General features: G+C 54.5%; 2 protein-coding genes across 5 annotated transcripts; one reads left to right on the plus strand and one right to left on the minus strand.

Moving 5' to 3' along the window:
* The first annotated feature begins 1,677 nt into the window (after positions 1 to 1,677).
* Lrrc47 (leucine rich repeat containing 47) lies at positions 1,678 to 11,343 on the plus strand. Of its 2 annotated transcripts, NM_001135666.1 has the most exons (7): positions 1,708 to 2,325; positions 6,194 to 6,646; positions 7,723 to 7,839; positions 8,583 to 8,698; positions 9,092 to 9,194; positions 9,726 to 9,815; positions 9,948 to 11,343. In NM_001135666.1, the coding sequence occupies exons 1-7, from the start codon at positions 1,708 to 1,710 to the stop codon at positions 10,191 to 10,193; spliced, it is 1,743 nt and encodes a 580-aa protein (NP_001129138.1). In that variant the 3' UTR covers positions 10,194 to 11,343. The 2 variants fall into 2 exon arrangements, 1 of the variants encoding a protein (NP_001129138.1); XR_015619940.1 differs by lacking the exon at positions 8,583 to 8,698 and having other exon boundaries at positions 1,678 to 2,325.
* Smim1 (small integral membrane protein 1 (Vel blood group)) lies at positions 10,496 to 15,725 on the minus strand. Of its 3 annotated transcripts, none has more exons than XM_087550786.1 (4): positions 15,665 to 15,725; positions 15,261 to 15,384; positions 13,417 to 13,621; positions 10,496 to 13,171 (listed from the first exon to the last, which is right to left on the minus strand). In XM_087550786.1, exons 3-4 carry the CDS (start codon positions 13,524 to 13,526, stop codon positions 13,045 to 13,047), a joined length of 237 nt encoding a protein of 78 aa, XP_087406912.1. In that variant the 5' UTR covers positions 13,527 to 13,621; positions 15,261 to 15,384; positions 15,665 to 15,725; the 3' UTR covers positions 10,496 to 13,044.
* Positions 15,726 to 15,828: the final 103 nt, after the last annotated feature.

Raw genomic sequence — 15,828 nt, forward strand, 5'->3', positions numbered from 1 at the left:
GTGGCTTCCCACAACATAGAGGCTTCACTTTATAGTCCTGCCATTCTGAGGTCTGGTATAGGTCTTTGTGGGCTAAGACATGCATGAGGTCCATTTCCAGTGGAGAACCCATTTGCTTGCCTTTTCCAAATCCAAGGGCTGTCTCTGTGACAACTCCAGACTGAGGCTGGCACTGTCCATCTATCTGCTTCCTTCTCTCCTGCTTCTCTTTTAAAGAACCTTGATGGCCAGGCCTTTCTATTTGCATGGGTTCCTCTTGACATAACTGCAGCCATCCTGAGTCATAAGTACTGTGACTGCCTCCTGTCCCCAGTCACCCCGGCTGGGTTTTCCTGAACAGTTTCCTAGCAAACCACAAAAAAAAAAAAAAAATCATTAACCCACAGATGTGCCTGCCTTCCATATTATTTTATGATAATCCAAGTACATTCCTGTCGTAATGCAGTGAGTTTGTCCTGACCCATTTCTAACCACTAGACCTCCCCCTGGTGCGTTAATTAGCACCTATGGAAACTTGTTAGCTGTCTTCCTTGGAAGATAAAACAACTTCAACCTCTGGGATTGCCTTGCAGAACCAAAACATAATAAAGGTGGTTGGATCAGACCCTGGCCTGAAACTGGTGCCTAACTTCCAAACCCCAGTACTTGGAATTGAGCCTTGGGCTGACATGTTTCTACCATTTGGACTATCTCTTGTTGCCTGTCCCAAGGTTCATATCAGTACCTTGAAGACAGACGAGGTTAGGGGTAGGCGTGGGCTTTGGATCCTGTCTTAGTCAGGCTTCCTAGTCCTGCACAAACATCATGACCAAGAAGCAAGCTGGGGAGGAAAGGGTTTATTCAGCTTAACACTCGTGTTGCTGTTCATCACCAAAGGAAAGTCAGGACTGGAACTCACACAGGTCAGGAAGCAGGAGCTGATGCAGAGGCCATGGAAGGATATTACTTACTAGCTTGCTTCCCCTGCCTTGTTCAGCTTGCTCTCTTATAGAACCCAGGAATACCAGTTCAGGGACAGCAACACCCACAACGGGCCCAGCCTTGATCACTAGTTGAGAAAATGCCTTACAAGTGGGCCTCGTGGAGGCATTTTCTCAATTGAGGCCCCTTTCTCTGTGATAACTTCAGCTTGTGTCAATTTGACACACGTAAAACCACTCAGTACAGAGAGCCCTTTATCTCTTTTCCTCATTCCATTATGCCACATTAACAAAATCTTTCTCGTTTCCTCTTTTATTATTTTTGAAATATAGTCTCATGTCGCCCAGACTGGCCTCAAACTTTCTATGGGGCCGAGGATTTATATCATGAACTCCTTCCTAATCAGGCCTCGACCTACTGAGTGCTGGGATGACAGGTGTGTGCACCACCATGCCTCATTTATGCTGCTCTGAGAATCAAACTGAGAACTTTATACATGCCAGACAAGAGCTCTACTAAGTAAGTTACATCCCCAGAATAATTGTCTTTAGTTGGTATCTGGGTGGTAGGAAAGGTGACCACCTAACATATTGGTTCCTAGGACTCTCCACATCCACACTACACAGCCTGTGTGAGGCTGGGGCTTAAAATAGAGCCGCTCCACACACCCGTCCCACAAACCCCTGCGTCGAGACTCTCTGGCGAGCTAGTGTGTTCTCTATAATCATTTCCGGCACCCGCCGGAAATAAGGCGCCGCACTCCGGAAGCGGCGCACGGTCGGCGTGATGGCGGCGGCTATGGCAGTGTCCGAGGCCTGGCCAGAGCTGGAGCTGGCGGAGCGCGAGCGACGTCGCGAGCTGCTGCTGACTGGGCCTGGGCTGGAGGAGAGGGTGAAGGCGGCGGGCGGGCGGCTGCCGCCGCGGCTCTTCACGCTACCGCTGCTGCACTACCTCGAGGTAAGCGGCTGCGGCAGTCTGCGCGCCCCGGGGCCCGGCCTTGCGCAGGGCCTGCCACAGCTGCACAGCCTGGTATTGCGGCGTAACGCGCTGGGTCCCGGCCTGAGCCCTGAGCTGGGGCCGCTGCCCGCGCTGCGCGTGCTCGACCTGTCGGGCAACGCGCTGGAGACGCTACCGCCGGGCGAGGGCCTGGGCCCCGCCGAGCCCCCGGGTCTGCCGCAGCTACAGAGCCTCAACCTCAGCGGCAACCGCCTGCGCGAGCTGCCCGCCGACCTGGCGCGCTGCGCCCCTCGCCTGCAGAGCCTCAACCTCACCGGCAACTGCTTGGACTCCTTCCCCGCCGAACTCTTCCGGCCAGGAGCTCTGCCCCTGCTTAGTGAGCTGGCAGCTGCGGACAACTGCCTGCGGGAGCTCAGCCCAGACATCGCACACCTGGCTTCGCTCAAGGTCAGTGAGGCCGGAGGGGAGGGGGACGCGCCCTGCTGTCCCTCCTTGGAGGATGTCTTTACCTCCGCAGCCGGTCCGTCTTCTCATTCTCAGACCTGCGAACTCAGGAGTCTCTGAACGTGTGGCAGTTTGAAAGTTATCAATTTTAGGCTTCTTATGTGGGAAGAAATCCAAGAGCAGAGAGCCAGGTGTGGGGTGGTTGGGCGTGTGTCACAAAAACACGAGAGAACTGGAATTGGCGTGTTCATTCGTAACAACAGCCTTTAGAGGTTCAGAGGGTGGGGTCGTGGCTTAGTTTCATAGAAAGCTGAAGTGCCTACTTAAAGCCAACAGCACACCTAGAGGTTTCCTGAGTCTGTCTTGTGTAAGAGATTGGTCTCTTTGTGGGCCCAGGCTCCTGTTGTGCCTGACGCCTGCCAGGTACTCATTGTCTGCTGAGTGAGGGATGGGAAGGCAGACAATGCAAAGCCCCAACCAGACCTCACTCCAGTCTAGGATCTCCACCATCCAGTCTTGTCTATCTGACTGTGTCAATCCTCCTACCACATCCCCTATCCCCTGCATTCTTGGCATAGTGAGTCCCTGTCTTCTCATCCTCGAGTTATGCAGCCCTTTCCTAATGATGGATTAGCAAGTAAATTTGCTCTTGAGAGATCAGAGCTCACTTTGCTAGTTATGCCTGTGTGTGTGCGCATGCGCGTGTGTGTTTAACACACACACACCCTCTGGTGGGGTGAAGAGATGGGCTAGCGAGGCTACAAGATGACACCTGTTCTGTTTTGTTTTGTTTTTGTTTTTTGTTTGTTTGTTTGTTTGTTTTTGTATCTCCTGGAGGAGGTTGTGGGATGGGACTCCCTGAGGTACCTTGGTCCTCTGTGTCATAGGCATCCCTATGGCTGAGGTAGGACACAGGCTGTACACTGTTCTGCCTTCCTATGTAGCAGATATTTTGGTTTTCCAGAAGGGTGATGACTGTTGTAATATGGTACCTGTCTTTGTGTCAGCCATTGACACGCTGTGGTTTCTGAGATTGTAGTGGTCCCTGGCGTGTGTCTCACAGACGACAGACATCTCACATGGGCCTCACCGCTATGTTGTGCTCCCTTTCTCAGCAGAGGGGGTTTGTGTTCCTCTGGAAGTTCTGATGTAAGATGTTGGGCACGCTCTGAAAGGCATCCATGTGCCGCAAGCACAGCCATTCACAGCTTCCTGCGGGCACTGGGAGGCTAGCACACCTGCCCTGCTTCAGCCTTTGGTGTCCTTCCACACAGGAGGACCAGAAGGCTTCTTGTCTGTGCTCGCCCATCAGACCTTAGAACCCTGGCCCCACTCCCATGACAAGGTGACCCCTCCAGGCACCAAGAGCTGGCTAACCATGAGCAGGCATCAGCTTTCTCACAAGGACGCTTTACCCTGTGGCTGTGGGCCAGACCCACCTGCCTCTAACTCACAGGACCGGGGCAGATGCTCACCTGGCGTTCGGACTGTGGCTTCCTGCTCTGGCCTGCCCCTGTCAGATGGCGTCCCTGGATGATGCCCCTGTCTGATGGCTGTTTGTGAGACTGTGCTGAACACTTAGCCCTGCCACCATCCCTCTTCTCTGCTTATTGCTCTTCCAGGTCTTCAGTAAATTTCATTTTAACAGTGGAAGCAGAAACACGTCATTCAGTCCAGTGTTTGAGAAGTGTGTCTTCATCCCACCGTCGTCCATGGGCATTTTCACAAGGCTCCTTCAGGGAGTGCAGGTGTTCTGTATACTCAGGGGTACAGACAGGCCGTTGCAAACTGACTGTTGTAGAAGGCTCGTGCCATCCATCAGGCTTCCAGTGAGCCAGTTCTCTGGGCTGGCGACCTTACAGGGTTGGGAGGAAGGACAGGCTCTGGTAGTCTGGCTCAGAGCCCCCCCATGACTTGGTTCCTGATAGTGTCACAGTGGTGTGTGACAGTGTCACAGTGGTCCTCGGTGTATATTAGGGAGCCAGCTAAGTCCTGAGAGGCCTCTGCCTCCAGTGGGAGTGGATCTGTGACAGGGTACAGGTCTGAGACCCAGACTCATCTGAGGCTGGTGACTGCACCGTGGAAAATGCCAACCCGATTCTATGTGGCAGGCTGCAGTCACTCAGCACTGAGAGACTGATGAGCTTGCTTCATCTGTGTGCAGGTGTGCGTAAAGCAGCTGGGCCTCTGCTTCAACCTGAGCTCTGTCTGAGATACCTCATTATGTTTACACGAATACCCAAATCTGAGACATCTTAAAGATGAAAGCTACTCGCTCTGAGTCTGTATTCACAGAAGCTCTTCATCAAGGACAAGGCCAGCTGAGCGGCTCCTGGTGACTCCCCTGCGGGGTGGCCTGCCTTGCATTCACCAAGCAGGCCTTGCTCTTGTCTGGCCTCTTCCCCCTCAAGGGCCATGTTTCTCTCTTTCAGACTTCTCTCCTTTAGCGTCTATAGTTGTCCTCTGCCTCCTGAGTGCCTGCTGTACCTTGGTGGTATGTCCAGAGGCCCTCTGTCCTGTGTCTTCTCCACACCAAGCAGCCTGATACCTTGAGCCAAACAGATTTCCTTCTCACTTGCTGCTTCAGAGGTAGAGGCTCAGCAGCCCCGCCATCCAGAGCAGACATGTATCAGTAGCTGTCAGGCCTGTGCAGTCATCCTCCTGTTTCCACACCCATGTTCCTAGAACTCAGCTGCCACAGACTGAGTACAGAGGCGAGGTATCACCTATGGTTGCTGTACGCCTCTCCCAGGCTCCTCCAGAATGGTGCTTGATGTAAGAACAAAAACTAAGGTGGACCAGAGTCCCCACCAGCCCTGAGAAAGAGGTGTTTGTGTATTATGGTTCTCAAAACTGCTTCCAGGCCAGGCATGCGAAGAAGCTCGAACAGATGCCTCAGGTTTCCTGGTATAAACACAGTCCTCTGGACATAACAGCCATCATCCTCATCAGAGCAGCTGTGACCGCTGTGAGAGAGCGCCACCATCAGGCGTGCTGATATTGATGTCCCTCAGAGGAGAGAGGGTCCTTGGAACTGACCTCAGTCCCTCGTAGCCACTTGTATGTAGCTTTACCCCAGTTACAGGAGGCCTTGTGATTTGGGGAAGCCATCGTCCATGCTGTGTTAACTGCAGCAGCATGGATTCCTGTAAGTGACCCTTCCTCGTGTTCTGTAAGAAAGCTATTAAACTCACTGGATCCCAAGGTGGACATAACTGCTCTCTAAGGCAGGGTAGGCATTTGTTTACATCTCCCTAGGGAAGGAGTTCTTGATACCCACTGGCCATTGAGCTCCTCTCCTCCAGTTGGAACCTGGAGGCTGGAGGGCTGCCCACTCTTCCAGTGTGTTGAAAGCAGCAGCATTGTCCATCAGTAGAATAGCAGCAGGAAGTTCTTTCCCACAGTCCCTGGCATTGTGTGTGCGGTATGAACACTACTTACTTACTACCTTTCTCCAGCCCACCCTCATGAAAGATGAAAGGAGGTCGTGTACCCCTGGCGATGCCATGCTTGGTGTGGGGAGAGGGTTTGTTAGTATTTCTCTGTTTTGTCATTACATTGAAGAGATGGGTGGGCACCCTTTGGGGAGCCTGTTTGAGATTGCAAGAGGTCCTGGTCTGTCCTCTTCTGACAGGTCTGAGTGGTACTCTAATTGCAGATCTGACATGTTGAATTCTCTGTGAACCAAGGGGGTGAGGGGCGGGGCAGGGGGCAGTTATGGCCATGCAGGTAACCCTCGGACTAGCCTGCCTGTGGCTTTTGGGCTGAACCCCAGTAGAAAGTGTTAACCTGCCCAGACCCACTGTCCCAGTTCTTCTCAGTGTTGTCACCTGTCCAAGCCTGGCTGTCCTAACTCTCCTTCTCACTGCAGACACTGGATCTCTCTAACAACCAGCTGACAGAGATCCCTGCTGAACTGGCAGACTGCCCCAAGCTCAAAGAGATCAACTTTCGAGGGAACAGGCTTCGAGACAAGCGCCTGGAGAAGATGGTGGGTGGCTGCCAGACTAAGTCCATCCTAGAGTACCTGCGTGCTGGTGGCCGTGGCGGTCGGAGCAAGGGCCGGCAAGAGGGCTCTGAGAAGGAGGACAGAAAGAAGAAGCGGGATCGGAAGCAGCGTCGGGAGAGTGGGGAGGGCGAGGAGGAAGTAGCAGACTCAGCCAGGCTGATGCTCAAGGTCTTGCACGTCTCGGAGAACCCCACGCCCCTGACAGTCAGGGTGAGCCCGGAGGTCAGGGACGTGCGTCCATACATTGTGGGGGCCGTCGTGAGAGGCATGGACCTGCAGCCAGGAAATGCACTCCGTCGCTTCCTCAACTCCCAGGTGGGCACTCGGCAGGCAGACTTGGCTGCATGTGGGGTGGGCATGCATGCAGCAGGCAGACTTGGGGACTCTGCGTGCTGGGTACACCATTGGGACTAGCAGTCAAGTCAGACAGGAGACGGGGGTTTCTATGCCTCAGTTTTTCTAGCTCAGGGTGAAGAAGATCCCTGCCCATCCCCAGTAGATGCTTGGTCCCCAGAGCACACCCTTGTCAAGTATGTGCTGGACTTCGGTTCCTCCACAAGCTTCCACATGTTGTCATAGTTGGGACATAAATTTATTGATTATGTTTGATATTAGGAGACATTGCTAATTTCTGCAGACCATGTTAAAATTGTCTCCTGTGTTTAAGTATGGTAGTACATACCTTTAATCCAGCAGAGGCAGACGAGTCTCTGGGAGTTTGAGGCCAGCCTAGTCTACATAGCAAGTTCCAGGCTAGCCAAGGCTACAATAGAGAGAGTCAATCTCCAAAATAATAACAGCCAGGCAATGGTGGCCCACACTTTAATCGCAGCATTTGAGAGGCAGGGACAGGAGGACAAGCTCTCTGAGTTCAAGGCCATCTGCTCTACAGCGCTAGTTTCAGGATAGCCAGGACACAGAAACCCTGTCTCGAAAAACCAAAACAACCAGGGCCAGGGTAAGGAAGGTGGTGATGAGTAGATCAGGCTGGACCACTCCCTAAGGCACCTCTGGCATCTGCTTCCTGTGAGGAATGAGAAGCACATCTTTCCATTTGTGCCCAGCAGACAGGTCCAGCCTATACCAGCAAGACCAGAGGAAGCCAGTGGTGCTCTGTCCCCAGCCATTCCCAGCTTAGTCACATTCCTGCAGTCTGTCTTGTAGATGAAGCAGTAGGTTAAAATGAAAGGTCTTTAAAATGTAAGTGCCATGTTCTAGAACTAAGAGACAGAAAGGCTGCGGGGACCAGAGAAGCACATGGTGGAGACAGAGGTGTCGGATGGGGCCACTTGGCTGTGTCGAGCTTGCAGACTCTGTAGCTCATGGCTTACATGAAGGTGCCTCCCTGGACAGCAGGGACCCTGAAGCCTCTGCTGTGCTCTCCTCTGTAGACGAAGCTCCATGACGACCTCTGTGAGAAGAGGACAGCAGCGACCATCGCGACCCATGACCTACAAGCTGTGCGTGGACCCCTGCTGTATGCAGCGCGGCCTCCAGAGGACCTCAAGGTGCCAACTTACCTACCTCTTCTGTCTGCACTTGCCCTTTGCTTTAGCAGATTCACAGGCTGGGGTTGGACCTGGAAAGCTTAACCTGGTATCTTGCAGGCAAGTGCACACACGGGACATGGTTTCTGCTCTCTTTCTGAGGCCCAGGGCTTAGTGTGCAAATGAGATGGGGCCTCACTCTGGTCCTAGCTACACTGGACTTTAACTCAGAGATCTCTGTTCTTCTGCCGCCCAGGTCCTGGGATTAAGGGCATGTGCCACCGTGTCTAGCGAGCTCACCGACTTCTAGCCAATGGTTTTGGTTTATGTTCCACTTACAGAGCACCTGTAGTGTGAGCTGACTCACCAAGGTGCTGCTCCAGGCTGCTAGCCTCCGAGCTTAAACTTGGCATAGAGACCCGGGGTGAAGGGACTCTGGTGCCAGCTGCATGCCGGAGTCAACAGCTCATGCAGCTAAATCCTATCCCCCCCACCGGGCTCTCGGCAATCGTGGGTCCTTAGAAACAGTTACTGTTTTTGAACTAGGTTTAAAGTGAAACTCAGCTAGGCACTCTGAGTGTTGTGCACCTCATCACCAGAGGAGTCTCTGGAGGTGAAGCCAGCCAGTGTGTTACATGTGATGGGCCTTAGGGTCTTGCTTCCAGATCTCCCCAGCTAGACTGAGGTGCAGAGAGGTGTGCAGCATCCCTCATGCTCAAAGGTGGCCTCCACAGCGGGATGAACTGTGGGTTCTGCTCCTACAGATTGTGCCTTTGGGGCGGAAAGAGGCCAAGGCCAAGGAGCTGGTGCGGCAGCTGCAGCTAGAGGCTGAGGAACAGAGAAAGCAGAAGAAAAGACAGAGTGTCTCAGGGCTGCACAGGTCAGTGTCAGTGTCAGTACTTGCGGTCAGCATGCTGCTACCATGTTCAGATGTACCTCAGCTCCTACAGTTGCCAGAAGCTCAAAACCCACCAGATGGGGAGGGAATCTCCCCAGACTCCTCTAAGAGGAACTGGTTCCCCGACATGAAAGGACCAGGCCAGGGGAGGGGTGTCCTGCTCCTGGCAACCGTCAGGCTCTCCGTGATAGGGTCAGAGTCAAGGTTGTCAGACCTAAGGCCTCTATCCAGCTTCCCCTCCAGGGTCAAGGATGCGGGCCGAGGCAGCTCTGGTGTCCATAGCTGCACACTTGGGCTGTGATGCTGCACCTGCTGGGTCTGCAGTGTTGAGCTTCCCCACTGGCTTGCTCACACATGCCTGGGTTCCTCCCACAGATACCTTCACCTCCTGGATGGGAAGGAGAACTACCCCTGTCTTGTGGATGCCGAGGGAGACGTGATCTCTTTCCCTCCTATAACAAACAGTGAGAAGACAAAGGTAGGCAGTTGGCGTCTGAGGTGAGCTCATGTCCTCTAGGCTGCCCACCACCCAGTAGCTTATGACAGAAGTGCTGTGGAGAGGAGGCTGGAGCCCTTTGTAACACATTCAAGATTTACTTATTTATGATATATATAATTACACTACAGCTGTCTTCAGACACAGCAGAAGAGGACATCAGATCACATCACAGGTGGTTGTGAGCCACCATGTGGTTGCTGGAATTTGAACTCAGGACCTCTGGAAGAGCAGTCAGTGCTCTTAACCACTGAGCCAGCTCCACAGTCTAGGTTTTGAGACAGGTTTTCATAAGCTAAGAATTACCATGAGCTTCCGACCCTAAAGCTAGGGTGACAGGCATGCAACATCGTGCCCAGTGTATGCAGTGCTGGGATTTAATCCCAGGCTTCATGCAGCCAAGTCAGGCAGGCTGTACCTCCAGCCTTCTGTAGCTTTGCTTATAAATCCTGAGAACATTGATCATCTGGGCCCAAACACCAATAACTTCTTTTGTGAAATCTGACTCTTTAGATCAAGAGAACAACCTGCAGTGTGTTCTTGGAAGTGACAAGTGCCACCAGCCTGCAGCTCTGCAAGGACATCATGGACAGCCTCGTCCTGGTGAGCGAGTGGGGGCCAGCTTAGGGGCAGCTTGGCATCCCCACCCTTGACATAGCTGTGTGCTTGCTCTGCGTGTTAGCACAGCCCGACTTCCTGGGCCACTTCTGTTAAAAAGGTTATTTTTATTTGCAGAAAATGGCAGAACTGAACAAAAGCACTTCAGAAAATAAAGAGGAAGACATGCTCTCAGGGACAGAGACTGATGCCAGCCATGGGCTTTCTGATCCCAACTTGAATCCGAGAGCTGGGAAGGATGGACAGTGCCCCCTGGTGGTGGAGCAGGTCCGAGTGGTGGACCTGGAAGGCAGCTTGAAAGTGGTGTACCCATCCAAGGCCGACCTGGTCACCCTCCCTCCCTATGTGACCGTGGTTCGCTGACGATGGTCCAGGCTGCATCAGTCTGCCCACCTGTGGCTCCTGTAGGTGTGCTGTAGATGTCTGTGTGACCGGTGGTTGTTCTCCCTTTCACTGGGTGTTTTGAGGTGTCTGCTTTTGTCCAGGTGACTGTGTGATGTGAATCTGTCATCGTTATAGCTCTGGTATGATCCTCCTGTCTACTGTCCTCATGGATCATTCAAATAACTGCTGAAAGTGTTCTGAATCATGTGGCCAGTAACTAGGAGAGGCACCAAGCCTGGTGCGCGCGCTGTGCCCTGTAAGTTCAGGCTGGATGGCAGGCAGTCTATTGAACGGTATTTATTTTTCTACAACATGTTAATAGCATTTTTTTTCAACATCAGCTGTGCAAAGACAGTTGAGAGCATCATGTTGTGATCATAGTCTTAGAGCTTGTTTCTGGGCACAGTGCTGCTGCCATGGTCCTCGGGCAGCATCTGCCTTCCACAGCTGTGCTTCCAACTGGAGTGCTGGTCATTGTTGGCACATCTGTGCCGGGGCCACAGAAGTCAGCCATGCCCATGTAGTCCTGTGTAGCCAGCCAGTGGTCTGTGAGTGGGTGGGAAGGCTGGTGTGTGGACTGTCATACGGTAGCTGAGGAAGGAGTGCCGCCCACCAGGCCCTGCAGGCTCAACACAGCCTGTCTCTCTGTGCATGTGCTGGTGTGTACCCAGCACACAGCTGCCATTCCTGGAGCCACAGTGCTTGATCCTAAGGACCCAGCCAGCTGCAGAAAGGACTTGGTGGCCCCATGCCTTACCAGACCTCAGTGGTGGTCTCTGACCTCAAAGGACAATTTCTATCTTCTGTAAAAGAACGACTGTTGGGGTTGTTTCCGGGTTCTATTCTGTTCTAAGGGTATGCGAGAGCCTTTAGCTGCCAGATCTAGTGAGGCTCCAGGCCCCTCATGGCAGACCCTGGACAAAGCTGGTGGTTGTGGCAAAAACTTACCTAAGCGTTTAGGGTGGAGCTGCCCTGTGCCCACCCTGTTTCTCCCCAGTTCCTGCTCTCCCAAACCTCCATCCAGCACAGCCCCGGTGTGAGACTCATTGAGATTTTTGGAACTGTTTTTACATTGCAAGCAGAATGCCTCTTTGTTCTAATAAAACTAATAAAAAACCCTTGGTAACAATCCCTGCATTAGCAGCCTTAGCATGTGCGTCTCCCAGGGACAGTGTTCAGTCCACCAGTCCTCTGGTGTAGCAGACACCATACATAGGAAAGCAGCCTGAACCTCCACCGGGGTGTTGATGACCCTGGGGTCACTGAGCAGCTCCCCAAAGGTTACTGCACAGTTGCCAGGAGTGGACTGGAAGCACCTGACCCTGTGGGGTACAGGATGTGGCTAGATGCCTGCCTGTGGCTGTCAGCCCAGGAGTACAGGACTGTAGGAGACTCGGAACACTCCCTTTCCTTTCACGTTCTGCCCCTTGCATGGAACACACCTTCTCCCTGTCCCACCATACATCTGCTCCTGCTCCAAGGACTGCCTCTTGACAAGGGCTCCACTAGGCCTTAAGGGGTCCATTGCCGGGACCTCTCCACAATGCCTGCCTTGAGGTAGCTCAGGCTACCTCATTTGTGAGTGGGGGCAGAGCAGTCTTAGACTTGAAGCCCAGATTTCTACAGAGGTCCAGGCCAGTTGGAGTAGTTCCACTGCCAACTCCCACACGAGGACCACTGAAGCTTACGACAGTCCAAACCAGGAACCCCTTGAGATGAGGAGGCCAGCCATACCAGCCTCTCTGGCCAGGGAGCGACAGGGGTTGACCTCTGGCCTCCCTTCTCTGGCTACTGATGGGTGCAGCCGCTGTGCCCTCCACCCTCAGGTCACAGCCTGCAAGCCTGGCACCATCTCCCTGGGAGCAAGGTGTGATCCAGGAAAGTCCTACCTAGGCCACTGGAGAGGGGACCAAAGTCCCCATCAAGCCACAGTACCCTTAAGTGTTCAGGGCCTCGTCCTCACGTGGTCCAGTAAGGAGGGAACAGGTCCAGCCACATCCTGACCCTTGGGCCCTCTGTGTTCTTGGGAGAGGGCCAGCCAGGAGGGGCACATTCCAAGACCAGGAGGAGCTGTGGAGGAGGGTCAGGCCTGGAACAAGTCACGCCTGGCTGGACAGCACTGTCACCCACTGCTCTTCAGCAGTGATTTGTCTACTCTCCGTGAGTGGGGGCTGGTGGGGAGGCAGCCGATAGGGCACCCAGCTTCTCACAGGGCCATTCCTGAGGTGGTAAGCCATGGAGTGCATGCCCTGTTTGTTAAAGAAAGCAATGTTGTGTTTGAGATGAGAAGACCTCTCTTGAGCCCTGCACAGAAAGGTCCTGTCTCTGTGGCTCTGTCCGTGTCCCCTGGAAAAAATAGGTAAGAGCTACAATCATCATTCAGGGCTCTCCCTGCACAATCAGGAATCTGGAAAGCCTAACAAACCAGGAGCCCAGCCCACAGGGAGAAGCTCACCCCTGAGGGCTGCCACGCACGCCTCTGCCCAAACCCCTCATCCCAACCTCAGCTATAGATGGGGCTACGCCCTAGGCTGGGGAAGATACCACCTAGCATCGGCCAAAGGATCTGGGCATCCTGGGTGCAGAGCTGAGCCTGGGGAGGTCCCCTGCTGCCCTGCTGGAGCCGAGCCTAGTCTCCAGCCTGTGTGCCTCTGGTGGCTGCCCGGGCTAGGGTTTCAGTCTTGGGTCCACCGTGGATGCTGGAGGTGGGGAGCCATGTTGACAGTGCACACTGGCGTCTTCATATGCTCTGGGGTCTGTATGGATGAGGGTCTGCACAGATGTCTGTGTACATGAGAGGGAATCCCCCGGGATGGGAGTGGGCCAGCATTTATTTGCACTTGTGCACGTAGTAGCCAGTGATGTAGCCCAAGATGAAGATGATCCAGAAGAGGGCCACTCCACCCAGCACCTTCATGGCTATCCCCAGCTTGCCAGAGCACAGCTTCTGGGAGATCCTAGAATGAGAACGGCCAGTGAACCCAAGCCAGGGATACAGGGAGGTTCCTGAGTGGGCTTGTGTGGGGAAGCGACGGGCTAGGTCAGGAAAAGGCTTGGGAAGAAGTAGACCTGAGTGCTCTGCTAGAGGTGGGAGTTACCTGTCTACCCAGCGCCACAGGCACCTGAGCAGGCTGACACAGGGGCTGGGCTTGGACAAAGCTGGTCAGTACAGTGGGGGACTGCTGGCCCGTTGGGACTGTACCTCTTATAGCATGAGGCCTCCTCTGAGCTGGACATGGCGGACATGCTGACTTCATCCCGGCTGCTGCTGTCCCACCTGCTGTAGTGAACGCCACTCTCCTGGGACTGCATGCTGTAGGCCTGGGGTGGAGCTACAGCAATTCACAATGGAGATGAGGCAGGTATCAGATCAGACTCACAGAAGCTCCCGCTAAGGGAGGGTCTGCCTGGAAGGAGGGGATGGGATTTACCCCTTAGATCAGAAACCAGCTCAGGGTCACATCTGAAGAACCAGATAAGGAAGGAATTCCAGCCCAGGGAGGCAGGGTGGTGGCCCAGCCAAGACGCTCAGGAATGTAAGCCACTGCACTTCCAACCAGGGCCTCTTCCGTGGGCTGAGGGGCTCCCCTCCCTCCAGAGACAGTTATCAGGGGAGACACAGCCAATGCAGCCCTTAGAGACCAGGAAAGTGTAGCTGCCAACAACCTGATAACCGTCTTCCTCCCCAGCCCTACAGATAAGGCCTGGAGCTGCTCTCCACAGAGAGGCTGGCAAGGGGCGGGATGAGCAGTGGCTGGTGTCTGGTACGGCCAGCCCAGCCAGCCAGGGAGGAGGCCTAGCAACAGCTGTCCTCAGCCTCTCCTCCGCCTGCTGTCTCTGAGGGGAGTCACGCAGGGCTTCTGTGGGCCCACCGGCTCCAGAGGGCTGTAGATGGGCAGGAAGTAGAGATACACAAGTGCCCAGAGCAGAAAGGTTCCTATCACCAAACCATCCCTGCCTCCCCCAGGGCCAACCACCCCGGGGGGTGGGGGAAGAACAGACAGCGGGTTTGGAAGAGTCAAAGTGGCAACAATGCCATGCATGGTTGCTCCTGCCTACTGCCAACAGGCCTACACTGGACACTAGCATGTCACTTACCCCCTGACCTCTCCTGTTACCTCTTGTTTACCTAAAGGGAACAGGGCACACACTAGAAGTTCGGGCTGTGAGATAAGGATAAAGTTAGGTCCCGGGTACCCAATGTTCCCTGGGTCCAGCTCCAGGACCCTGTCTCCCAGCAGCTGGAGCATTGGGGATACAGCCCATCCTACATAACCCTGTGTACCTGAAGGTACAGCAGGCCACTGGGCTGCAGGAAATGTCTCCAGAACCTCAGGATGCCAGGCTGAATGAGAGGAAGAAAGGCACTATCTTGACAGCCCCTCGTCTTGTGGAGGAGGTAACAGAGTGTTGCTGGAGTTGAGTGTTTCAGAAAGACTACCCCAGCTGCTTGCACAGGGCTATCCCTTCCTCTAGGTGGACCTCGAAGTGTTAGCCCCCCACCCCCACTCCCCAGGCAGCCACATAAGACTGAGACAGGTTAAAGGCCCCATCCCCCCCCCCTTTACCGTGTCACCAGCTGTGAGCAAAGTGCTAGCTACAGTGGAATGTGGTGAGAGGGAACGTTTGCTTTCTCAAAATTAAGAGTGGCCACCTCTTTCCTGCCTGTGTGATGGTTGGAGCTACACCCACATATGCAGTCTGGATAGCCCTGTAACACTGGCCCGGATAGGGCTGTGTCTAAATCTGTAGCAAAACCTACCCACTTGTAGACTGGGTTATGAGGAGAGTCTCCCCCGTTTGTTCAAGCCTGAAGCAGTGGAATCCTGTTATTTGTCGACTGTCTTTGGCTGAACAGGCCGCCAGAAAGCAGGGAGGTCCTTGGACCAGGCTCGTCTAGGCTTCCTTCACCCTAATCTGTGACAGACACAGTAGGAAGGGCCTGCAAGGTCCCTTCAAACCCAGAGTGTCCTCTGGAGGGAATCCAGCGTGCGGCTGCACTTTAGACCCATCTGCCCACAGGGCACCTCTGAGACCCCAACTTACAAAAGCGAGTCGTGGTAGGGCTGAAACCTCCGGGGCTCGGGAAGGTTGTCAGGGTCTGGCCAGCGGACCCCACCTTTCCCCAGCAGGGCAAGCCAGGATGTGAGGTAAGGTTGGTCCCTCGAGCCTTAAATAAAGAAAACAGCGGCGGGGAGAGGAGCAGTCAGCTAGAGGAATGGAAGGAACTGGCCCCAAGGGTGATCCCGGGCCCCGGACAGGAGCTGAGCCGACAGTTCCGGGCCTGATAGCCCTGGGTGGTTAGGCCTCCCTAGCCCTTCCCACTCAGGAATTCTCCGGCCCGCCAAGCTCTGGCCCCGGAGGACATCGGAGTGGTGGGGTTTGCTGCTAGGCCCACCTCCCTGGGCTGCGCGGGAAGGAAGCCGCGGTTTCTGCCGAGTGCGACTCACCTGTGCCTCTTGCTAGGGCCGCTCGCAAGCCAGGGACTCGTCTCCAGCCCCCTGGGGTGACGGGGGCGGGGCCGAGGCGGGGGAGGGGGCAGGGTCTGAAGGGCGGGGCCGAGGGAGGGAGGTCAGGCTGGAAAGCCCGTGGTCGCCAAGGAAGTCTAGTCTGG

The sequence above is a fragment of the Rattus norvegicus genome, chromosome 5 (assembly GCF_021556685.1).
Source record: "Rattus norvegicus strain SHRSP/BbbUtx chromosome 5, alternate assembly SHRSP_T2T, whole genome shotgun sequence".
NCBI classification, from domain to species: domain Eukaryota; kingdom Metazoa; phylum Chordata; class Mammalia; order Rodentia; family Muridae; genus Rattus; species Rattus norvegicus.